Here is a 26851-nt window from a genome sequence, read left to right on the forward strand (position 1 = left end):
GCAATTTTCATTTCATATGGATGCCATCAAATTATCTGGTTTCAACACTTCCTCACATCTTCTTTAAATGAAATGTTAACCCAGAAATGACAATGTCTCAACTACACAAGCTTGACGAATAAGCCCTCTAAGAACTCAATGGTATTATCTTTTCTAGAATGTTCCAGAGAGAGAGAGAGAGATTAAACAGTTTTCCCAATACGAATGCACTCCAGTAAATACCTCCAACGGCTCAACGTCTCTCACCCAGAGATGCTCACGCCACAAGAAACCCTGGCTGAATAAGAATCATAACACGAGAATAAAAGCCTGTTTGTGAGGATTCATTAGCTTCGTTCATTAGATGAGCTTATGCCTGCAATCCATGAAGGGGATATTTATGATCATTGCTGGTCCCGGTAGAAACAACAGTCAAGCTCAAAGCACATTAAAATATGGAAATGTAAGGATGAGCTGTTCTAGATGTCAGCACAGTCATCGTCTTCTCCCTAACACTTCACTTTAAGGGTACTTACATAGAAATCATCACACCTATAGTATCACATAAAGACCTATAAACAGTGCAATATGATTTAACATACATCTGGACAAGATTTCCAGATGATCCTTGTTTGTCCTGAAACATTTTAACTCTGACTCCTCTCCAACATTCCATGTACACTGGTGTGATGGTGTGAGGTACCCTGCTATTGGTATAATATAGACACCCTCACTGAATGTGGAAAGTTGAAAGGACGTCCCAAATCCCATGTGACGGTTCACGTGCTAACAAGTAGATTTTGAGGAAACCTTTCATCCTTCCTCAACTGAACTTCAGTCTCTTTCAGAAAAGTAATTTGCTTCACGTTTAAATCCTCAAGAGCACAGTTTTGAATTTCCGAACAGACTGTCCTTTTCTTTGTTTGTTAGAATTATCTGTAAATTACTATTCAGTTCAGTGTCTCACAGGGTACGATCAAAGCACACAGACACTGCACAGCAGTGGAACTCATTCTAATGTATATGCATCTGACTAAATAAACAGACAAGGTCGCCAGGTTCAAAACTGTACGTGGGTCTTAATGAACTGAAATGTATTACTCCACAACAATGACATTGATTTCAAGGATCTAACATTTTAGATCGAGTTCAGACTTGGACTGGGAGATTTCTTTCTTCTTCAACAATGTTGAAATGTGAATATGTGACTGTCGGCTACAACAGCTTAAAGTTAGAGTGTCAAGTCAGGAGACCAGTTTTTAATATACTTCAGTTTGAATAACGTGCAAGACTGGCATAAAGTACATTTAGTCTTTCTTAAAAAATCTGCATTAAATTACTGTCTTTGCTGTTAAGCAGTTTTTTTAATATAGGCCTATACACGTTTTTAACACATTAAATAAACGAGGATAGGGATTCAGCACACACTGTATATACCTCAGATTTAATTGGGCAGAAATTCAGTGTGCCTGATAAAAGGCCCTCCAACAACAATGCATCCATTTATTCAAATGCACATCTGGACCAATAGATTATTATTTTGTGATGAAAATATCCTTAATTTACTTAATTGGATTGGATTTACTAATATAAAATTGTACCATCATAGTAAATGTAGTTTGCTTTTTTCTTCTTTTTTTAATGAATGAACATGGTAATACATGCCACATAATCATCGATTATTTTAAGTTACATGAAGTAGGTTCATACATTTATTTCCCCAAAATAATTAGGGCAACACTTTACAGTAAGGTTACATTAACTACCATGTAATTAGATAGCAATAACTGTTTACATAGTTACATAGGAACATAGCAAGTTTATATGTAGTTACACTTCATTGCGGTTTAGTGCTACAATTATTATCCAACTGAAACTTGGTATGGGGGAGGTTGGGCCTTCCAGGAGTGCATGAATGTTAACAGTGATCTTGTTTTGGTGACACAACCTTCAAAACATCCACTTAGCCCTTACACCTCTGCCCCATATTGTACCTTCTTACATTTTTGTAATAACCTATACAGCTAAGACTGGGTACCATTTAAATTCATGGCAAATGGACAAATCCTATGTCCTGTCCCTACATAATTTTTACAATGCAATTACTATGTAGTTACACATTAGTCAATGTAACCATAATGTAAAGTATTGCCATGATTAGTAATTACAGTGGTGGTCAACTTTATGGATAAAAAAGTGTGATTTTCTTCTATTCCCTAACAACCATCCAGTGATTTGAACACTTCTCACAAACAGTCTTCACTCATTCACAGCCTTCACTCTTAAGTTCTACAGTACAAGTGATTTCAGAATTTCAAATGTGAGGCTACAGTGACGGAGCAAGTCATCATGATTCAAACATTGCAATGACGAATCAAGTAAAGCAGTCAAATGTGGTTGAATTATCCAATAGTCACACCATAGAAGCCACAACAGACACCTGTAAACATGTCATTTTTTATATTTACATTATTCTTTGCACTCATTTGAAGGATTTGTCCTTCTTAATCTTCTTACTCCACGATGATAATCTGTTATTATAATGCAGAACATGTTCCAGGCCTCCTTGTTCCAGACTCCGTTGGCATCAGCAGTCAGTATGATCAAACATACTGTAGTGAGTGTGGCTACTCAGCTGGATAACTGTTAATCAAACTCGCTCGATGCCAGAATGTCAAAATCCCCCAAAATATAGCAGCATTTGAAAACCGTTGAGGGAAAAAACATTAACAAATGTTCTGAAGTAACTAAAGATCAGATCAATGCCATAATCTGGTAAACTAATCTATTGGTGGCATACAGTAAATCTATTTGTGGCTCATTCTTCCAATCTTTCTGAATTAGTCTGAAAATGCTGCACATATATGCACTCACTGTCTCTAAACAATGACATTAAAAATCACATACTGTCTATCGACTTGCAGAGGCTACAGGTAATGTTTGACATCAAACTCAGCACACAACACAAATTTATAGAGGCAGTCAAATTAGTTCAATGCACAACCACACTGTTTAGGTCTAAATTGATGAATATAAACAATAAATTAACAAGCGTGTATAAAACCAAGTGTTAACAGTATTCCTACATAGTTAAGATTACATGAGGAGTTTTCGAAGGCCTCGGATTCAGAAGGGGAATATTTGGAGTATGAAAAGTCCACTTATTTTGCACTTGCAGTGCAGGCCTATGTAGTCAGCAGCATTCTGCTTTGACATCACTAATGACTGAGGACGGTCCAGGCTGGTTCATCTCTGCAATGTTTGCTTCTTTATCCACAGTCTAAGAACAGAAAAGGCGTTTACCAAAGCTATCCTGCGTTCATGTGTTGCTGAATCTTTCAGGGTGAGTCCAATTAGGTGTCCTAGTCTGTCAGTAAATACATCTAGTCATTATTAATGCCAAATTGCTTAATAGTAGGTTAATCATTGCATTGACCTGCTGGTAGCCCTTTGCAGGACGTCTTGTTTGTACTGAGGTTTCTAACCTCCAGTCCAACACAGGAATTAGCAAACTATTTGTGAATTGATTGTAGAGGATGACCCTTGAGAACAGACTCTGCCACTGAAACCCAGCTTATTACATCCAGTGTGTGACTAGTAGATAGAGGGGGGTTATCTCATTCTTGGGCTTGCTATTGCACATTGGATCACAGTTTCTTCTTGAGACTGTACCCCATATGTCACACTCCCTAAGAAAACAAATCCATAACCAAAGGGAAAAGAGGTCGTATGAGAGCCATGGTAGGAAAAATATTCAATGCTCGCATCATGGGCATTTGGCATTTGAAGATCTTGTTGTGAAACAATGGTGTTCCTCATTAAAATGTATAGAATGGTATAGTGTCAGAAACAAAAAGAGTATTGCATCTGTAAAATAACCCAGCAAATGTCAAAGCTTTCAAAAATACTATTCACACCTTTATCCATGGCCATCCAACATTTCCATCTGTTTGTCTAGATCCAAATGATGAAGGAAAGTTTTGATTAAACAAAACACTTGTGTTGAGGAGTTCTTCTTTTACAGAGGAAATACAAGAAAACCAGAAAAAGTAGAATACTGCCAACCCCCAACCAGGTTTCCTTTCTCCAGTTTAAGGTAAACCTTGTCCTCTTTATCCAGATAGAGCAGGACTCCATTGGTGGCAGCCTCCCGTGTCACGTCTTTGTCACCGGCGAAGGCTGAGATGACAGGTTTCCCATTCAACATTAAGTTCACCTGCAGGATACAAGCAAGACAGCTTTCAACTCAAGAACGATTTAATGACAAGAGAAGGATCGTTAATTTCCTATTTTAGTTAGATATGTGACAGGATGTAAATACTGAATGACTTGAAAGCAAATACTTTCCAATGCTCCTAAACAAAGTATTCTAAAGGAGTATGCATGTCATGTAGGACATTTAGAACAACGGTTTACATTTGAAGACTTGAAATGACAGTGACAGTTGAAACAAAGAGCCACACACAGAATTTCAAACAATGACAGAGTGCATACTGTCATAGGACCTATAATAAAATGTAGTCTTTCCAAGAAAAACAATATTACTTGTATGAAATCCAATTACAGAAACTACATTTTAATAGATGTGTCAGAAAGGTTAGTCATACCTGAATGGTCTGGCTTTGGTACACTTTGATAACATGAAAGTTGAAACTGTAGATTCCTTTTCTAGGTGACAGAAATACGGATTCCAGTGTGAAGTAGTTGCCTATATTCACAAGAATCTGGAAAAGAAGCACAGATACATTTTTAGATTCAAAAACATTTTCGACACAGTCTTTTTCGGGTCAACACTGATCACAGTCTCAGTATGCAACAGCGCCATTATTTAAAAATGAATAACCTGAAGGAGAATTATCTCTGCTGTAAGATATAGATAAGGCGTCAAATGTTGGAAATAGGGTAATAATAGCTTAACTGAACTTTGAAATGTCCAGAAAGTATTCTTACAAAAAAGTGTGGGCAAAATGAATGTTCTGTTTTATTGTTTTGTATAATAAATTGATGAATCGTCTTACTTGATCAAAGTATATGATTCTTGTTTTATTGCTCATCTCCGATGGTTCATGGTTGTTGCTCCGAACTGCAGAGAAAGCCACCTTGGAGTTTGCTGCGCGCACAGAGATACCGAGTGGAGAAGACGAACCCTTCCAATCCATAGTCGGATTTGAGTCGCAAACCACAAGACACTTGCCCTCTAGGACAATTGGTTCTGTGTCATTCTGTGCTCCCACAAATTCCGGTATCATAGCCCAACTGAGCAGTAGGACAAGAGAGTTTAGCATTGCCTTGATTAACAACCCCATCTTAAAAAGATGCTCTGTATCAAGTTGCGAGTCTCCACTAGCCCTCAGTCGCAGACGCCTCTGACGCTGTGAAATGTTCTCACTGGATCCAGCAGTTTGCTACATCAGATGAAAACATATATAATTTCTTTTCTAAATCTTTATCTTCAAACGATGACAGCTGGTGTAGGAGGTGATCCGACCAATGATTTTGTCTTTGCCACATTTTAATAAGTTTTACTTTTGAAAAAAGAGAAAACTCAGAAATGAAAGAGCGTTTTAGTCTGAAATAAAAAGCGTAACTATCTCGGACCGGTTTGAAGCCCATGCCCTGCGACTCATTATTACACACACGACTGAGTAGCCTACTATACGCGGTGATGCGCTACGTAATGCGCGGCTTGTTTGTCCGCTTAGTGCACCATGATTTTGACATCATGAAACAGCATTACATCATATTTCTGTGTAAATTGTGTTGACATATTATATATGACTTTATATAGTATGACAAACCCAAAGTACTTTCAATAATTTAGCCTACAGAATAGCCTACAGCTAAATTATTGAATCAAACTATAAAACGCACTTGTGTAACCTAAGTATAATGGAACGTCTTTACAATTTATCTGGCTGTTTCCGAGCAGTTTACCAAAGGATATAATCCATCGGAAGACGGTGATATTATATCGTCACAGTCATTGAACTATGCATCTTCAGTTATAGCCTACTGTAGACCTATAAACAAAATAATATCTATTCGCAGTTTTATCGAGATGTTTCCATGGAAATATGATTTCTCAGAGCTGACAATCACTACAATTATTGGAAACATGATTCTCAGAGCCTATGGTCAATACAATTAATGGAATTCACCCAGACGTCCATCCGTGGACTTTTTATTAGTACAGGGATATAGATGTTTGATGTTAAAAACTAATTAATCATTGGCATAAAGCTTGAACTCCAATAATCCATTCAATCACAATCCCAAAGTTATCATATCTCCAATACCAGCTTTATCTTATCCCATTTATCTTAAGTAAGCAACATGAAAGGCAGCCTACAATTAGGGTGTGTCTTTAGAATGTGAGTCATCACATGCTGTAAAGAGTTGCTGTGAAACTGCTGCAGTAGCATGTATCCAGCAGATCCTTAAAGAAGCATAGTGTAGATATTAAGTGAGTTTTAAGATCACTTCAGGCAGACTTGTGGCAAAGGTGAGAAAAACAATGTTTCAGATTATAATACAAGTCACATAACAAATCTGCCACCTAACTCAGGCTCACTTAGCTCATGTATTAATTTACTATGAATTGAATTACATATGTGAGGAAAAATACTGGGTTACACTTTACCATATGTCTACATTTGCTACTATGTATCTCAATATATATAGCCATAGTAGCAACATTGTAGGAATTGCTATGTAATTGCATGGTATTAAATGTAAGAGGTATAGGTTTTGACAAAGAGTAATAAAGCATAGGAAGGAAAGGTGTTAGGGGTAAGTGAATTTTCTCTAGCAGTTCTTATGTAACTACATGGTGTTACAATAGGTATTCACAACCAGTTACATATAGTGTTGCCCCATACAGTGTTTTTTTCTGAAAATACATTTTTTAAATTAGGTCCAGGAAATGTCAAAAATACTTTTGGAGATTAAAACAACATTGAAAACCAAAGAGTCCCTTAAAACGACTTGTCATCTTGCCTCTTCTTGCATAATCTTCCCAGAAAAGCAATCATCAAAATTCTTTCCAATGAGTTAGGTGTTACTTTTCACAATATATTTCTCATTCTTAACCCTTCTGCTGCCTTCGGGTCACATGACCCAAAGGTTCATAACGAACCATCGTTGTGTTTACCCAATTTTACCCAATACAAAAACAAATAAAAATATTTTTCTTTTAACCTTCGCAATGTGGGGGGTCTGAGACAGCCCAACGGTTAAAATAAAATGCTTCACTTTGTTTTTGTATGCGTTAAAGTTGCCGCAATACGACGGTGGGTCACAATGACTGATGGGTCAGAATGACCCGAAGATAACACAAGGGTTAAGGTGTTTTATTGCTACTTTAGTACATTAGGTTGAGACCGTGAGCATGGTTAACTGCTAATACAGTACACCCTGTCTCCATCGAGGGAGGTAGAATTATCACAAGAAAGTTAGATTTTTATTGTCTAAAAACTGTTTTCTCGTATAGAATTGAAAAAAGAAACTGTTAACCTGAGACAAGAGCATAGCTCCCTTAACAGCCGAGACTCCATTCAGCTGTTGTATTTTATTTTTGGTTGAATTGGTTGACATCTTTATGTCATGGAGTGGTACATCTGTTATGTAGATGCAGTTGCTCTCCTGGCAACACTGTGTTTTCAGTTCATGGATCGGAAAATGTGTAATGAAAGGATGATAACAAAAATTCAGCAAGATTCAAGCAAATTAAAATAAATCAATACTACTTGAAATCACATTTTCTTAGCACATTGAGAACTGTACATACAATAAAGAGGAACTTTCCTTTTGATTTGCTTGTATTAGTCACCACATACCTTCAGGTGCAACAAACAAAAGAAAATTGCAGACAAATTATTAGATGTAATGAGAGGTACAAGTCATCTTGTCAAGGTCACATTTTATTAAATTAATTGTCTTTCATTTCTTTATTATAATGTTGTCCATTCTTTTCTAAGTAGCCTACATTTTTGGAAAGATATATTCGAAACAGAATGTTTGTTTTTGAAGTATACTGTGTGAATCACCCAGCATGGCATCCTGGGTGAATTTTTCTATAACTGAAGTTATTTGCTCTTTTTAAGCACTCCTGATGTAAAAAAAACAAAACAACAACTACATTTTCAACAAATAAAATATCTTCTTCAGTCACTACTGGACAATTGCCATGATTAAAATGTCACACAGACAGAAAAACCCTGAGACATGGAAAGTTACAAAGAGTACCCATTTCACCCCGGTTTCATTTGAAGAATGGGTTGAGCATAAAGGAAAGATATCTCAGATGGCAGATAACACAGATGTTCCTCTGAATCAGAGAGTCTTGGAGACGTTCCTGGAGTCTTGGAATAGAAATGGTGTCCCTAAACAAGGCTAGATAGAGCGCCTGCAAGTTTGGAGTAAATGTTAACTCAAATGGATCCTTTTCAGCTGGCTTCAGGAATGTTCTTTGTTGTTTTGTTCCTATGCCAGCAGACAGCTGTGGACAATAGCTAGCTCTGGCATACCAGAATCAGAATCAGAATCAGAATCAGAATCAGAATCAGAATCAGAATGGGATTTATTCACCATGAAAGTTTGCACAGACAAGGAATTTGCTTTGGCAGGAAGGTGCAGATCCATAGTGTTCATAATCATTTTGCAAGATTAACTCAATTATTCTTTAAATCTGTTATCATCGATTCGTTCTACATTGTAGACAACAATCACACACTGTCCCTGCAAGATAAAATAATCAAACACAGATGGCTGAGCGGTGAGGGAATCGGGCTAGTAATCCGAAGGTTGCCAGTTCGATTCCCGGTCATGCCACCTGACATTGTGTCCTTGGGCAAGGCACTTCACCCTACTTGCCTCGGGGGAATGTCCCTGTACTTACTGTACGTCGCTCTGGATAAGAGCGTCTGCTAAATGACTAAATGTAAATGTAAATGTAAAATGTAAACACAGGAGAGTTTAACTGACATATTTACCAAATTGATTTTCACTGAGACGGTATTCCCCAAGTCCAGATGTGTAGCTGCTGCTATTAAACACAGCTGGCAGCTAAACCTGCAGCTGTGCTTCCATTATAATGTTTAGATCAAGCTAAAGGAACATGAAGGACGTTGAATCCAAATACTTAACTGAAGAACAGGGATGTTCAGAACACAACACAAAACCACAACAGTCCATGGGGCATCACTAGAATCAACTAATGCCTTTGCATAGAAAATGTATAGCATTAAGATGTAAAATTGAAAAATAACATTACAATTACAATATTTCACCTAGTAAATTGTGTTAGTTAATTGTGGCGTACAGTTGGCTGTACCAGCAATTCATATTGATATCTTGGTTTGAGTTCATTATGTTTTAGCTACGAGCATGTTTTATACAGACTGCGGGGCACGCACAGATAGACAGTTCTTAAAGGCAGACAGCACGTGGCAGGCTTTAGCTCATCACTGTTCAAGACTGGAGGGGCCACATGGGGCTTCACTCCCCACACATACTAAAAAGCCCAGGTCATTCACCAGTCATTCAGTACGTTTCACGTTTCAACAGCAACAACAAAAACAACAGCATAGCCCCTAACAATACCAACAAGAATAGAAAGTGATTTATATCATTTGAGCATGTGCCCTCTTGCAGTCACTGATGAATTGGCACACCAAGCCAAAGAACTCCTGAGAGTCTTGATCCAGTGGCTCACCAAATTTAACCTTAAGGAAAGAACAAATACAACATGTAGTTATATGTGGATATGAGTCTCCAGTGATATGTTCAATTGTATAAAGCATCCTTTCTGAAATTGTGATAATGTTTTATACATGCCTGCCCACAGTAATTAACAAATTAGACCGATGTATGAGGTTAACTGATGTCTGCCTTGAATGCATGACCCTACATCCAAACCTCATTTGTGCTAATGAACTGACAGACTGCATGATCATGTATCTTTTAAACAAGGCAGACTTGTACCTCTGAATGCATCCCAACAATGATGTCAATAGTCACATCACCACTAATCTGAACTACTAACACAGAAGGTTACTAATACAGATAGTTACTACGTAATACAGAGAGTTACTAATACAGAGAGTTACTAATACAGAAAGTTACTAATACAAAGAGTTACTAATACAGATAGTTACTAATACAGAAAGTTACTAATACAAAGAGTTACTAATACAGATAGTTACTAATACAGAGAGTTACTAATACAGAGAGTTACTAATACAGATAGTTACTAATACAGATAGTTACTAATACAGAGAGTTACTCCACCAAGTGTCAGAGTTTTGGCTGCCTATCTGACTGTTGCACTTTTCTTCCCAGGAACACAGGGAAGGTTCTGATCATGTCAGATACACAAGGTTTAGTCCTCTGTTTCTCTCTGCTGTGCTGGCTCAGGCTGATTCAGGCACATTTTATTGGTGTGTGTGCGCAAGTGTGTGTGTCTGTGTGTTAGAAAGTTTAGAGGGAGGGGAGGAATGTAATAGTGGAGCCACTGTAACACAATTTTGCACATAGCCTGAGGCTCAACTCCCACCTTTTCAGGTTTCTTAAACTCAGCAAAGACAGGTAAACTGTGATGATATGAGCTCATATTTTGATGTAAGTTTTTCCTCAACAATATTCGTATGTATGATCTGCTATGTGACCCTGATATTTGTATTTATTTTATGAATTCCATTTCATTTCAAAAACACTCTTTCTGAAGTGTTTACATATGTGTGTGTGTAAAGTGTGTCAATGAATTTCAAGTCTGTCTGCCACTGAAGAAAGCTTTTGAACTAGTGGAATACAAGCATTTTGAAACAAGAGTAGGCGACCTTGAGGACAACATTTTCTGAAATATACCATATACCATACATCCTCCACATTCTACAGTGGGGAGATAAGATGAAAAACTACTGAAAAGAGAAGGCTGGACCAAGGCACTGAAAAACATCCATCTTTCAAGCTGCACAACAAAGATATTGAAATAATAACTCAGGGATTACCAATATGTCAGTGTAGAGTTTCTTCATCTCTTCACATCTTTTTGTCAGCAGAGAGAGATCTGTTTTGTGCTTCTCAATTGCCATCTGGCATGTGGGAAAAAATGTAGTAATGAATGTTACTGGTACGCTTGGTTATTCAGTAGGATTCAACAGTAAGTTAGCTATACTTGTGTTGCAAAACAGAGGGTCATTGCTACCAACAGCTGAACCTTGTTACATAAATGTACAGTAAAAATAATTATGTTGAAAGTCAATCAGAACTTGAAAATAGGGTTAGAAAGTTAGAATACAATTGAAAATAGCCCAGGTTTTTTCACCTTAAGGTCTTTGGAGAACTTGACGTGTTGCTCTCCTGAGTTTCTCTTCTTGTAACCTTTACTGTATTGAATGGCCTTCTGTAGCTCATTCTTTACAACTGGAAGGTGACATATTTGGTCATTCTTGAAATGATGTGTCTGCTGTCTAATTCAGGTAAGAGGGATATCTCATAACTGCTTCTAAATCTCCAACAAATTCAGGCATAGCACATATTGAATGGAGGCTACAACTAAACTAACCCTAACCCAAGCTATTAATCTAATCTCGTGATCACCTTATTATAGCTGGTGTTAATCTATAAAAAGCATCTCACTTTCCAAATGTGTTTTGCACTGTAAGATACTGAAATGTATCAGTACTGTTGGCAGCAACACTTCTGAACATGATAGCGAGACTGATAGACTTACCATCCACTTCTGCGGTGAGGCCTTTAATAGAAGCTGTGCAAAGAACAGAGAAACACAATGAATGGTTCCACAAAACTGTCCCAATTGAAAGCTACCAATTTTCAGCCTTTGATCAAATCTTGATTAGCTAATACCTCCTGGGACAGTATCGAATTCTGTCAACTCTTGGAAAAAGGTTGCCAGGCCGGGTGCCTGCAACATGAGCTGCTCTACAAGGGCATGCAGCAAGGTGAACTTCTTCTTTTTCCCACGCAGTTGGGAGAGCTGGGGAGAAAACAACACAAAGCGTGACTGGGGGCCCTGTCCACTCAGGTGTGCACTAGACCAGGTTTTGAACCACACTCTTATGATAAAGTCTAAGACTTTGAAAGTCACAAAGATTTCCTTCAGGCCTACTGGTAGATGCTTGGGTTTGGAGAAGAGAAATGTGTAGGGTCAACCCCTGCGAGGTACACCTGAGGTTTGGAAAAGGCTTGATGTCTTTCCAACCAAGCACAAGACCTTGGATAAGTGCTAGAGAAGAATGCATGAATTTTTCCAGCTTGGACGAGTGCAAGGCCATTACACATTACCAGAAGAATTGAATCCCAACAAACAAACCCAGTTTTTCACTCTGTGAGAGTACAATATAACATCAACAGTTTCTACATTTATCCTTGACTTTTGGATTCATAGATGTGTTAAGCCCCTTGGATGTGTATGTTTTCTCTAATGTGTGTGTACATGAGACATAGAGAAGGGAGTCAGGTGGCTGAGCGGTTAGGGAGTCGGGCTAGTAATCCGAAGGTTGCCAGTTCGATTCCCGGTCATGCCAACTGACGTTGTGTCCTTGGGCAAGGCACTTCACCCTACTTGCCTCGGGGGAATGTCCCTGTACTTACTGTAAGTCGCTCTGGATAAGAGCGTCTGCTAAATGACTAAATGTAAATGTAAATGTAAATGTAAATGTAGAGAAAGAGCTAACCATACAATTGTTAGCACTGGTGGGCTTTAACTGTATTGGAATGCATATTAGAAAATGCATCCATATATAAGATTGTAATGATATAGTTAAAATGCAAAGCTATGCTTCACATTTGCTGGAGGCTTGAACATGAAATGCAACTGCTAGGGAAGTGGCCTAATCCTGTGACAGGAGTTTATAGGTTTTTCTAGGTTATGCTATTTACCAATTTGAGGTCGAGGCCAGTCCCCAAGGACGATACTGCAAAATATGCACCAAGTATTGCCCGAGTAAAATAACACAGATGCAAGAGAAAAAAACCTCTACAGTTCTTCTCCTTTACCAACATTCAGCAATTAATTTGGTGGAGGTCTCAGTCAAACAGTAATGTTCTCTTGCACAGCATACAGTGCCAGCTGCTTTGAGACGGCATGAAAGTCTAAAGCACAAAACAGTGCATTTAAATGTATTCAAGACATTGAATCTTATTCAACAAGGTGTCCAAAAACATTCAAAAGTTTGATAGTGTCCAGTGAAGTCGAATTTATGACTGTGCCTGCCAGAGTTGGCTCACCTCCCAGCCATGGGGCCACCGATTGGCCAGCCCTGGCGAGAAGTTCCATTTCACATGTGTAGCCAGGCGGTGATGCAATCACCTGCGTGTCAGACACACCAGGGGAATGACCTGAGTGGACTCGGCTGACCGCTAAGGATAGACGCTAACAAAATGGAATGGAGGAAGAAGAGAAGTCCCGTTGTGTATGTCAATGAGACGTCTTATTAGCCCAGCGGCTACACACTCCATCAAAGGTCAGATAACAGCAGAGGAGCCTACTTTAGTTAAGGACGAGAGGCGGAATCCCTTGGCCTTTCCCTTCCCCGCGTTCTCGTTCAGGTAATTGCCAATGGCGAGGAGGTACTCCAGCACGGAAACAAATGACCTGGAGCTCAGCAGCTGCATGCACATTTGGATCTTCTGGTTAATCAGCTGAAAGACAAACACAGAGGTTCAGAACAAGTCATTTCTTTCTAATCCATCTGCACATTTGCTTGTTTCATATCGCAGGCAACTGGGAATTGAGCTGGGAATTGAGTAGAAATAAGTTCCTTCTTTCCCAAATTCATTTAAAAACTTGAGCACGTTTTAATTTCACTTTATTTCATTTGAATGCAACATTAATAATCATAATGATATGAATCTGCAACCTAACAACATTGAATTTTGAAACATTGGTTACAATAATGTATGTATAGTAATTGATATTAATAACCATTTGTATTTGTTTGTAATACAGCCTCCATTTTTTATAAAGTGGGAGTCAGGTGGCTGAGCGGTGAGGGAATCGGGCTAGTAATCCGAAGGTTGCCAGTTCGATTCCCGGTCATGCCAACTGATGTTGTGTCCTTGGGCAAGGCACTTCACCCTACTTGCCTCGGGGGAATGTCCCTGTACTTACTGTAAGTCGCTCTGGATAAGAGCGTCTGCTAAATGACTAAATGTAAATGTAAATAAAGAGAGCTAGTCCTAAATCTTATTGGCCTGTGGAAACATCTGAGACCAAGTCCAAGGAGCACGGTCTGACACAGGATGCCAACCATATGCTCTAGTTCAAGAGTAGCCTCCCAGCAACCTCCAGTGGGACAAGCTGCCGTCTCACTGACTCAGAACACATGGATATGCAGATCAGCTCCTCATACAGGGTATCCAGGAACACAGTTTGCACAGTTCACACATTCTGAAATGCCTACAAGGAATTCAGGCTGAGGGTCTCCTGGCCTTGTGAGGCTGCTGTTCAAATTTGATTTCTTACTTAAGCCGCAAACAGCAGGGGCTTAAAGCATCAACACAATATTCTGAGGAGGAGAAAGGCGCACAATGCAAAGTAAAATTTGTCATTCTACCGGCAGCGCTGAGCGGCGGGAAAGTCACACCATGAGTGTGCAGAGAGAGGTTCCCTGGGCGGTGACTTCTCTATTTTCCGCCCTATAGCGCCCTGCCTGTCAGATGGCAAGCAAATCCTCCTTAATGTTCCAGGCTTAACTAGTCTGCGATGTCAGAGAATCCAAGGACTTAAACTGTTTTGAGGAGAAGGAAGCCCTAGTCCTTCCTTGTGTAGACAACACATTGTATTCTGAGATAGCTGCATCAGTTGAGAATTGAAGATTACCTTTTTGGCAGACCACCTGTTCCTAGAACTCTGTTCTACAAGCCTATTTCCACACCTCTAAAATATAAACTACAATAAGGCAAGAAGGGAAAGGACTTTGAAAACATCATTATTCCCATCATAAATCTTGTTCAATCAGTGCATACATTTGAAGCCTTAAAGTAAGAAGGACTGGACAAAAGAAGGACTGAACGAACAATTTCACTGAACAAAATGTGGGTTTTCAAAATGAAAATAATTTTATCAGTTCTTTAACAATATATGGAATCCTGTCCTAAATACCAGTGCGGCATTCTGTTCTGCAAAAGAGGTGCACTTAAAAATTACTTTGCCCACTTTCTTCTGTGAATTTCAAACACCCAACAAGAAATGGGTGCAATTATTTAAAACATATATTCCCCCTTCTCCTAATGTAAAAAGCTTTTGAGATTTATAGAATATTGTTCAAACTTTTTGATACTTTAGTACAGGAGGAAAAAAAAACATTTTGCTTTGTTTTAAGTCTTTCAGTGAACATAATACCCACAGTCTACAATTGATTAGTAACAAAGATAAATTAGCAATGTTGTCAATGTGAATTACAGTACATATACTATATACCTTGCAAATTAGATGCAAATAAAAACAAAATAGCTATACGATATGATTATACAGATATAATCAAAATCAATCAGTCTGTTAGTTAATCAGTCAGTAGTCTTGTCCTCTATCCATCCATGCATCCACTCACCAGTTCACCCTCCCATCTACCCTTCCATCCACCCTTCCATCCATCCACTCTCCCATCCATCCCTACATCTTTCCATCCATCTATCCATCCACCCTTCCATCCATCCATCCACCCTTCCATCCACACATCCATCTATCCATCCATCCATTCATGAATACATGAATCAATGTATCTGTCACACTATGATACAGTAACTCACAGGCTGCATGTCCTTCATGCTTTGGGGAAGTTCTCTCAGAGTCAGCAGCAGGTCCAGCTGTGTGCTCAGGTATGGAATTTTGCATATCTGAAGGGGATGGGGATATGGACACATACAGCACAAGCACACACAGTACAATTACAATATAATCACACATAATTCAACCCTATTGCAATGTTTTCATTCATATTTTTGTAAGATGTCTGTCTGGGACATGGTTTATGGAGTGTGGTGAGCTTGCTCCTTCCTACAGACTAGGCTGTAGTGACACTGAATGCACAGATTACCTCTGCTTCCAGTAGAACTCTGTGAGGCCATCGCTGGGCTGATTTAGCAGAGAAGCTGAAGGTTTGACACGATGAAACGATTGGCTGAGCTGCCTAGTCGACCTTTAGGTGGGTGCTAACCTCTAATAAATCACTCTGGCTTGTCTCACTGTTTCGTTCATGCTCAGGTGGCTCTCCCAACAGTAAAAGGGCCTTTGGTGTGACGGATGTGTGGAGGTGAAATTAGGGTTAGGGTAAGCCAATGAGCACAGCAATCGCTCAGATATTTTGAGACATCCCCAATAGGATCATTCTTTGTTACAAAGAGAGCCAGCAGAGACTATGCTTTTTTATTTACCTTTTTAACTAAACAGTATTTAGCTAGCTTCTAAATTGTTCCAAAGGAAATCTAAATAGTATAGTTCCTGTTGGTATGTATGTATTCAGTAATCCCTAAGCCACGGTATCTTGCATCCTGGAGTTAATGTTTCCAAGACTTACCCATTGCAGAAAAACACATGAATTGTCTTTGCAACATCTCGTTTCTCAATATAGGGATTACCATGCTGGGTGAACATGAGACTCATCACTCTGGGGGCGCTGTGCATGACTACACAAGACACAAGATGCCCCACCGTGGTGGGAGGTGTCAGCGTGTCTCCCAACATATCCTGCTACATTCTGTCAGATGTTCAAATACAGAACTGTAGACTGATCCTACTCTGCTGCATCTGCCAGCCCTCCTGTCCATTACAAAATCCACCAAAACACATGCGGGATGTCAGTGACCTATTACAGCAGTAATATGTGCCCATTCCAACACTGAGGGCTATCAGTTGTGTAGGTGACTGACTGGCTACACGAAAAGCTGACTAACTGCACAAAGGAACACTGAGGAAGTCATTAAGAAAATGTACCCGTTATTTTAAAAGTCGAAAATTACCCACCAGTATGTTTACGTAACAGCAGAGAAAAACCTCCAATTGTCTTTAGAAATTTGATTAATTTTCTTGAGTGACCCCTACATTAGAAAAAGTTAAACATCGCCTTTTTTCATATTTCCATGAAAGCTGTACATCACTTGTATAAAGACTGTCTTCGGGTTATTTCAGCAGTTAGATAAAATAACACACACACACAATGACAAACTGACACTATGTGTGCTATTGATTTATGATCCAGAGGCTATAAAGGTGCTACAGCTGACAGGGTTTCCCAGTTCTTTCTTTATTTGTTAAAGCCTTGAGTTCACGTTTCATTGTAATAACAATGAATAGTGTCCACTGATTAAATGCAGTCTATCTGCATTTGATTGGATTCAGCTGATAATCATATTCAACAATAAAAGATTCTAAAGGGAATCAAAGAGACTTCCTAAAAGTTCCTCCTTTATAGGAATAATTGGAGAATCATTTTGGAACCCTGTTTATCATGGGTAAGCGTGTGACACAAAGCCTTACCTCCATCATGTATTGGTCAACTATATGCAGATCAGATACTGGTCCCTTGTGAGATGTGTACATTTCCACGTCATCCAAGGTTGGTACATATCTATAATAAAGCAGAAGGAATAGATTAGACTGGGTTCTCTTTTTAGAACATACTTGAGATCTCTATTGTGTGTTTGTCATAAGACATGGTTCTGGCATGATGGTAAACACTCAGGGTTTTGGAGCTCGAGCATAGAATTTTGTAACTTTGAATATTCACAAAGACAGCTTTTAACCCAAGTGGAGCCTGACAGAGGGCCAGGTGGGTCATCTTTTAGGTTAGCTTCCAGCTTAGAAAAGATAACAGGTGAGCTAGTGGTTTATAAAAAGAACTGAGAAGTAGGACAGTAGAAGCCAAAGTTTTCTGATGCTATCATTTGTCTCCTATTGGACTCCCTCTCCTCTGGAAGTACAATATACTTTGCTGAACTCTAGTGGACCGGAGAAAGGCAAGTGATTAAAAGCCAAGTAGCTTTGATGGCCCTAGTCAGGTCCAATGAAGCTTCAGGTCCATTGATGCCATTCATTTTTTTGCACTGAGTTTGAACCTAGACTTCCAAAATGGACTTTACTACTGTCATTTTACTCAGCTCTAAGTCAAAACCGAGCCATTCACTTTTTCATGAGCCAGGGGAGAAGCTGTTAGAATAGCTACAGTATAGCCGACTGTCATTAATATTGCAGACCCTGTTGGGAGTGGTTCTATCAAGACTGTATTCCTCAGGCGTACGCAATGCCACATTAAAATATATATTAAGTTTTTATAGAATAAATATAATCTTCCACGCGGGTACATTAGATCAACGTTCTTCCGGCAGGTCAGCCACTGAAGGCTCGGAGGATACGACTGCAAAGGCATTTTAGCAGCTTTCTGTGCTATACCCCCGAGGGGAACTCAATAGTGTCCATCTCCTCAAATACCTCCTTATAAAAGTTTCAATAGTTAGCTGCTCTGGTAAAAGGTTCTGGCATCTGCTCTTTAGTATTAGCAGAACATTGTAACCACTACTGATTGCACCCTCTCACCCCCTCCACCTCTTCTTCACGTGAACTAACAGTGACTTGACTTGTTTTACTGGTTTGGCATCGCAGGTTGCCCTGCCTGCACCAGGCACACAAAGACTTTGTTGTTAGGTGAGCCTTAGTTTTTAATAATCTGGACTTTTTGTGCTTGGTTACTTCTCTTCCATTCATATATATATATACAAGCTTTATCAAGAATGGGAGAAGTTTTTGATACTGCATACATCGTATATGAGCAGATAGTGTGTAAGGTGGGATAGTGAGGTGTTAGAGAGGTGTTTCTGACAAAATGGCTCACCTCCTCAGGGATGTGATGTGTTCATCAGACAGCCCCCCATCGTCCTCATTAACAATTAACAATTTGTCCTTCAGCTCTCCTGGCTGCACTGGAAAGCTTTTGAGGAAAATGTCTGTGGGAACAATAGGAATGAAAAAAATCAACACCATCAATGGCACATGAAAGTATTTTTCTTGACAGCCCCTCCCTCTTACCTGCGACGAAATAGCTCCAGAAGCATTTTGAAGACAAAAAAGTTATTTGCTTAATTACCCTCCCTCAAGCGCCTTTGGGGTATGCAATAATTTGCATTTCATCAACTCAGATGTGATTTTTTTTGTTCTACCAAACAACCCCTGTGTATGCTGGATCTGAGAGACAGATCTTTCATTAGCACACTGTGCAGTGGCACTTTAAAAAGAAAGGAATTCTTGTGACTGACGGATTCGTGATGTGCTTGAATGGCTCTTCAAGGATACATGAAAAAAACAACTACAGGTAATCTGCAAACCCTTTAGTTCCTCTCTTGTTAATTTGAATTGGTGGAAAAAAATGTTATAGGCCAGCCTGAATTAAAATCAGGGTAAACAAATGTATTCAAAATAGTATTTTTGTTTTGTTTCTAAGGAGAAGCAAGGTTGTGCAGTAAACAAAATGATTATTTCCTATAAGGAATCAATTGTGTTGGTAGCATTGATAAAAAGTGTCTGTTGACAAAACTAATAACAGAAACTAAAACCAAAGAATACATCCATCCATTCAGATTTTGAGAATTCAGTTCTGACAGAGACTAATCCACTAACAAATAAAAAAGGGTTGAAAGACAGGCTAGAGCAATTTTGTCAGTGCATTTATCAATCCTTCACAGAGGGCTATGGCATTATTCCCTCCCTTGAGGCCTGCTATAGGCTTTTAAGTCAAATATTAAAATGCAGCAACACCACATTAGACTTCATCTCACGATTTTTAAAAGATGTCGAGAGTGCTAGTGTCCTCTAAAGATTCAGAGTAGTTTAAAAGCAAAGCTGCTATTTTGCAATGCTGTCCTGTTTTTCTCAACCTGTGCAGGAAAAACAGTTGCACGAGGGGATTGATTGGTGGTTGGACAGTCTGGTAGTTCTAATCCTGACAAATGAGGTTATGGAGACAGAGAGTGCATCCCACTAGGGGGCACATGGCCACAGGTGTGCAGTTCATTAGAAGCCAGTAATTTTTCAGTCATCGTCCATTAAACAAACGGTATTAGTGCTTTACAAAACCTTGATTAGGCAGGCAGTTTGCAAGAACATGCAAAGGTTCTCATGTTAAATAACTATATTAATTGGATACATATTTAAAAGAAGCACAGGGGCCAGTTCTGGGACTTCACTGAAGCCTTTGTGACCACACTGAACATTCACTTATAAAAGGTGTATATGTAGATTTCAAACTGCACATAGTCATAAGGTTAGCAACTGATCCCATGTCTGGGCCCTCCATATAAAGCTCTAGTATCTGCAAAGAATGTGTTTCCCATATATATCTCATATATTACATTCTCTCTACAGGGTGGAATGCAGCCCAAACGAGAATTATTGTGTGAGAGGAGAGAGGAGTGTGGGAGTGTGATGTCCATTCACAAAGGTGCTGTAGACAGCACAGATTTACTGCACTGCAACAAACAAGTCAGTCACGCTAATGTTTTCAACAGGTTCTGGTACATAGCTCCTGGATGGTCGACTATGATAAGGCATTACAACTGTACATGCACACTTTATTGAATGTTGGAATGCTACACAGCCCAAGGAGGTAAAGAAGGTCAATTCCATCCTGCAATACTAAGTACTGCGTACGTGTGTTTATGGTGGGTTCCAGTTCCACACCCCCTGCAGGTTATACCCCTGTACTACTATGTAAAATGCCTTGTGGATTTAGACCCACACCCCATGTATGACGCTTTAGATAAAAGCATTTGTTAAATGTAAATGTTACGTTGACTTGAAGGAAAGAAGGCAAATGTAATACCCAGCATCTTTTTTTTCCTGTGTTGATTGTCTTCCTGCTTAGCTGCAGTGTGTTCTACGTGTGTCACACAGCCCTAGGAATGATACTTAGAGAGGCTCCAGCCGGCAGAGACGACCAGCTCATTGCCAGAGGGGAAAGGCTCTTAATCTCATAATACTGCCACCTGGATGTAGCCGTCCATGTTGATCTGCTTGAACGTGCCACTGCCAGCAACAGGATGTACTTTACATGACATCGTCCTGTATACATGTGTCAGGTGTGACGCTGTGACAGCTCAACAGAGCTAAGAATCGATGAGAATGATTGATCACATATCTATAATTTCCAAAATGAACTGTTGCTAGTTTAGGGTCTATTGGACATTGGCATGCATTCTGATTCCTTGCTAAGGAGGAAAGCATGAATAAACAGAGAAGCTCGAGATGGGATGAATAAACAACACACATTTACCAGGCTTCTGCAATTTAACATGCAAACCTTATCTGTTCTACAACTAAGTCTTGCAAAAAAAAAAAAATCCCTTATATTGTGTGAGTTTGTGCTTGCGTGCATGTGTGTGTGTGCTATTTATTTGTTCCCTAAGCCTTTAACTTTCTCTCAAGCTTGCGGCAGAGAGATGAATAGCCTGGAGATGGCCGCAGGCAATTGTCACCAAGCGCACTCTTGACAGAGACGAACCTTCCAGGTCAGGTTGGAGTAAACCTGTAGTGTATTTTATCCTATGGCAGGCAGATACACATCCCCCCCCCCCCCCCGTGGTACACAGCCATCCATATTTCATGTGCATGTGCACTCTAATTGTGTCACCAGCCAACACACTTGTACTGATTCCATCTAACAACTCCGCAACAGAGACTTGAATCCCTTCACAGATTCTGTGTCACATTTAAGACTGGTGAGACCTCAGCAGACATCGCTGCCTGTCCCTGTGTTCACGCCTTCAACTATTCAAGTCACAAACTCACAGAAAGCCAACAGGGGAAAGCCAATGGGTAAAAATGTTTCACATCTCCACAATACTTCTCACAGTGACAAGCTACTGCCCCCTTCAGACACACATTAATCTAAATTCAAAACATTCAACAAGTCAAGAATTTCTACTGACAATGCCACTTGCACAGTTAATAGGTTTCATTAGTACAAACATGCATGTTATTAAAACATTAAAACAAGGGGCATATACCCCTTTTATCTTCAACTTTTATAGTTAAATTATTTACTAATAATTAAACATTTGATATAATCTGACTGCATAATCACATGCTAATATTCACTACACTGAAGTTTCTAGAACCCTTTCTAGCAGAAGAATCATTTGAAAAAGGAATGAACTCATAAATTCTGTATTTCGTTTTTTGTTTCTTGAAAAAGGGGTACATGGAATCTACAAACTATAAAAGGAAAATGTTTTCTTACTAGAAAATGTGTTTCTTATTTGATTAGTTATTCTATTGTTATAAATGGTTCTATGGTCTGCTTAGTGTTCATGCTAAAGCTTGGATCACATTTGATGTATTTGGACAAAGCTACTCAACCTTCCTGGTCCTTATTGTGAACTACTGTCATCTAGTGGTTCCACACACTAACCACACAATAAACCCAAACGTTGATATTCGTTACTACTTACTGAAGTTGTGTGCAATCTTCTGGTTCAGCATGATGTGGACTTGATTGTTACTGGCCTCAAACCCACCAATTCTTCCCAGATCTTGTGTTGCAAATTCCTCATGCAAGATTGAAATGTTGATTTCAATCTTGCTAGCCCTTCCTGCCATCCAAAACGATTTTTCAATCTGTTTAAGGGAATATCATATATCACCCAAAGTAAAACATGAGTCTAAAAGTCTCTCTTCACAGTCTATAGGTTGGGGAACTACAGAGACACAGGACAAAATAATTCCTAACAGTTTTACAACAAATGTGAGAGTGAAGTGAAACTTATCATTTGGTAATAAGCATTCTGATCCCTAACCCTAACATCCAACAGTATATTTCTTTAACATGTTGGATTACCGTTATAAAATGACAGTAAAGGTAGCCTGTAAGGTGATTAGTTGTAGTAGACATACCTTGTCTGAGCTAACAAGATCCCAGTGAAAAGCTTTGGTTCGCTCGGATGACGGCTTAAATACAAGCTTTGAGGGAAGTGGAGGCGGAAGTGGGATGTTTGGGGGAGGGGGCGCTTCCCGGGAAGGTAGGAGTCGGACAGGAGGGGTGGGTATCAGGACCGGCCCAGGAGGGGTGGGTATCAGGACCGGCCCAGGAGGGGTGGGTATCAGGACCGGCCCAGGAGGGGTGGGTATCAGGACCGGCCCAGGAGAGGTGGGTACAAGAACAGGCCCAGGAGAGGTGGGTACGAGGCCATTTGTAACAACAGGAGTTGTAGGTGTGTGGGGGCTGGATGAACTGACAGGTAAGGCATAGCTAGGGTTAGTAGAGCTGGGACTAGGAGCATCGGAAGTAGATGCAGGTATCTGCAGAGTATTAGAGCCACGCCTTCCAAACAATGCCATTGGTCTACTCTGGTCCCTCTCTTCTCCGGATCGCGACAGATCCCCATCTGAGGAGAAGTTGCTCGCTGCTTCGCTACCTGTTGACCTCTCGTCAGTGTCACCAGAACTGTCATAGACTTGTTTGGCCGCCCTGTCTTCATTCATGGGTTTAGACTGAGACTTTCGTTTCCACTCCAAGCACAGGTTGTCTATGGCAAGGACCCATTCATCTCTCTCTGTCTGTACAGCCTCTGCACTCTTCACCCGCTCGTTCACAGGAACCCGAAACCTGTAATTCATCATCATAACTGTCATTACAGGAACTTACCTTATGAGAACATTTGTCATTGGTGGTCAAAAAATATCTAACACACATCATACCCTTCAGATATATGATTTTACCTGTCACAAAATACAATTCATAGACGATTGTATCAAAGTTGTAATGTCATCAAAATGTGCAACAATTTTTAAGAAACTGCCAACTCATTCAGAGTGAATACTATTAAAGAAAATCTGACACGGTCCACCGACACAACAGTTCGATAACTATGTTCCTGTGCCTCTGTGCTTCCCTTAGCCTTCACACCCAACTTGACATCCCTCAGTGCCTAGGGGGCATATGGTTCCTCAGGCTCAACTCACTGGTGCTCGTTCTTGTGGGTGATCAGGGTGAAGGTGTCGCAGATGGCTTGTTTCTCTACACTGGTGTCTCCGTCTGAGAGGTGAATGACGATGGATAAGGGGACGGTTGAGGGGACGTCGCTGTCATCAGACGCCCCTCGTCTGCTGGTGGGGACCAGGGTCAGCTGTCCAGGGCGGAGCTGCGCCTCGTATCTTGAAAACATGCAGAATATGATCAGGACAGGACCTGTGGTTTTCAATGGCCGTGTGACTCAATATCATACTACAGCCCTATTGTTGAGGTTAGTTGGAAACTAGGGAGTTTCACCAAGACGTGTGGGACTGTTATCAAAAAGTCATCATTGATATTTGACTATTGAGAGTAAGTTGCTGTTGTTAGAAGCCAAGACATGCATACTTCACCCATTTAAATGATGCCAATCCACCTCTGTGCATCAACAGTTGGCCCTCCCGAATGCTTTTTGGTGCTAAAGGTTGTCCGTGGGTCTGAACAGTGTCCTCTACTGGATTGATGTATATATTTCTGTAGATTATGGTGTTCACAAACTGCACAATCTAGGGCAGAAAAAAGAGGGGATTATGGAGTAGGTTCAAATTTAGCAAATCAACTCAGCATTATCTGTCTATGACAACCCCTAGGGTTTCCTCTTAATGACATACCCTGGCTGCATCAACATACTCGACATACTGTAAAACTGAAAGGATAATACCAAAGCCCTTCCGGCATCCTGTACTTGTCCCTCACCTTGTGTTTGTCACACAGAGAAGTGGCCTCAAGCTCGTAATCTTGGTGTCCACGAAATGAGATGGAGAACCTGGCGCCTGCTCCGTCTTCACAGCTCTTCACACACTCGAAAGACAGCTGGTGCTTGATGATGCCCTTCTCTATGCAGCACATCATCTTAGTGTTGAAGTCAATCTGAACAGAAGGACTTGGTTAAAGGCAGGGTAGGCAATATTGTTGAGGAGCACATTTTGTCATATGTACTGACATGAACTTCACATCCTGAGTGCAACTAATAAATCTAAAGGTTTCACAGTAAATTTAAATCAATCCGATATCTGTGGGCGTCGCAGGACTGTGGCAACCAATTATGAAGGACGGACCAGCACTAATGATTGGACAGCATTCAGACCGAATACAATGATTGGACAGGCTACTTGGTCTACCACCTCCTGGGCAGTAGTCAGGTAGCAAGTTCATGTGTTTTGGAGGAGTGGCTTTTAAGGGAAGGGGTGGGATATTTTGAGCTAAAATTTCTAGGTTAGCAAAACTTGACAATACTGCCTTTAAGGTCATAATTCAGATAAACAAACCTGAAGAATACACTTTTGCCACTTGCGGTTGTGACGGCGGACACTGAAATTGTGCTGTAAGACTTCCTGGTCCTGTAACCGAGACAATGAAAGTAAACAATTGACAGTCCCTCGTAACCAACAATAAGAAAGAATGGGGACAGGCAATGTCTACCCAGGCCTCCCTAATGTATTTGGCAGAATGACAACTAGTCACTGAGAACTGGTTTACAGAGAAAGCGATCCAACAAGTAATAGTCTGTATTGTTGTCGGCTTCAAAGTAAGGCCATCCAGCATCAAACACATTCCATTCAGTACCTCCACAGACTGGCTTTGCTGCTTGAGCAGCAGCTCCCTGTCCCTTCGGGCCTGGTCCAGGGCATCCTCAATGGTCAACTCCCCATTCTTCACCTTGTTCATGAGGATCAGCTGCATCTCATTGCTCAGCTGAGAAGAGGCAACCAAAGCTTAAGGGATTATAACTGTTATGTTTTAGAAAGGGGTCCATTGATTAGGTATGTAATCTGTTGAGAGGAATCTTTATCTTGCGCATTGCATCTGAAAATGTTGTTGTTATTCCTGGAACATCTATGTTTGGTTTCCTCTTGACTTACTTCCTCTTTAAGCAGCAGACAACAGGGTTTCAATTCACAATCTGTGTCAGTTCAATACTCAGAGGAATGTCACACTTTGAACATTGGTTTTGAACCCAAGCTACAGAGATTTGTTGATATAAGAATTTCCAGTTTCCCTCTAACTTGCCATTGAACAACCAAGCAATTAAACTGCGACAATACTAGGTCGACAATAATACTTGGAACTGATGTACAAAGTATGTGCGTTTAGAACATTTGTCTGTGAGCTTTCTGCTAAGTAGAGTGAAAGGTAGAGAATGTGAACATATTTTACCTGTGGTAAGTTCAGGCTTACGTTCTCCTTTTTCCTTAGTCCTTTACCAACCAACATCTCTGTGGTGTAGTGAGCATCTAGTCCATGCAAAACTCTGAGATGTATGTAGTTTTAACAGCATGTAAAACTTAGGTGTTCTTCCTTTTTGTCGTATGTAGAACTACAGGTGAAGAAAACAGATTTACCTGTCTCTCTAGCACCACCCACTGCAAGATATCAGGTTTCACTTTTCTACACTCAACTCAGTACAGGTAAGTTACTCAGGCCACTCCTATGACTACAATGCCAATTTTCTGGCAGGTGGAAACTTGTTCCTCTTTTTGGTTGCAAACTGGTCAAATACCTGAAGAGAACTATAGCTTGAAGAAAAACATTTATTGGGTAATTGCCTTGCAGTGCTGACTCACAGGAAGGTCATGGGTTTGACTACTGTTTGGAGCCTGTCAGTGCTCAGATGAGCTATTGCCTGGGCAATTCTGCGTGGAGTTTGTGTTCTCCCAGAGCTCACATGGGTCTCCTCCTTTCTGAACCTCAATTTAAAAAACATGCAGAACAGATTACTCTCCTGCCCATGTCCCTGGACAGGACATGGGTGAGCACTTGCCAATGTGTGTAGGGAGTCAGATGGCTGAGCGGTGAGGTAGTCGGGCTAGTAATCAGAAGGTTGCCAGTTTGATTCCCGGCCATGCAAAATGATG

At 40.1% G+C, this 26851-nt stretch overlaps 2 protein-coding genes across 3 annotated transcripts; both read right to left on the reverse strand.

Moving 5' to 3' along the window:
• Nucleotides 1-3997: 3997 nt before the first annotated feature.
• cbln4 (cerebellin 4 precursor) lies at nucleotides 3998-5285 on the reverse strand. The gene is made up of 3 exons (XM_067240403.1): nucleotides 4998-5285; nucleotides 4587-4703; nucleotides 3998-4195 (listed from the first exon to the last, which is right to left on the reverse strand). Exons 1-3 carry the CDS (start codon nucleotides 5283-5285, stop codon nucleotides 3998-4000), a joined length of 603 nt encoding a protein of 200 aa, XP_067096504.1.
• A 3260-nt stretch (nucleotides 5286-8545) lies between these two features.
• On the reverse strand, nucleotides 8546-26300 carry LOC136946220 (protein diaphanous homolog 1). Of its 2 annotated transcripts, XM_067240484.1 has the most exons (17): nucleotides 26154-26300; nucleotides 25563-25691; nucleotides 25265-25336; nucleotides 24693-24866; nucleotides 24345-24502; nucleotides 23948-24139; nucleotides 22880-23591; nucleotides 22438-22603; nucleotides 18828-18939; nucleotides 17477-17567; nucleotides 15751-15837; nucleotides 13489-13641; nucleotides 11845-11974; nucleotides 11711-11743; nucleotides 11303-11400; nucleotides 10986-11069; nucleotides 8546-9701 (listed from the first exon to the last, which is right to left on the reverse strand). In XM_067240484.1, the coding sequence occupies exons 1-17, from the start codon at nucleotides 26208-26210 to the stop codon at nucleotides 9600-9602; spliced, it is 2550 nt and encodes an 849-aa protein (XP_067096585.1). In that variant the 5' UTR covers nucleotides 26211-26300; the 3' UTR covers nucleotides 8546-9599. The 2 variants fall into 2 exon arrangements, with proteins under 2 accessions (XP_067096585.1, XP_067096586.1); XM_067240485.1 differs by lacking the exons at nucleotides 8546-9701; nucleotides 10986-11069 and having other exon boundaries at nucleotides 11311-11447.
• Nucleotides 26301-26851: the final 551 nt, after the last annotated feature.

This window comes from Osmerus mordax, chromosome 7, assembly GCF_038355195.1.
Source record: "Osmerus mordax isolate fOsmMor3 chromosome 7, fOsmMor3.pri, whole genome shotgun sequence".
Lineage (NCBI taxonomy): Eukaryota > Metazoa > Chordata > Actinopteri > Osmeriformes > Osmeridae > Osmerus > Osmerus mordax.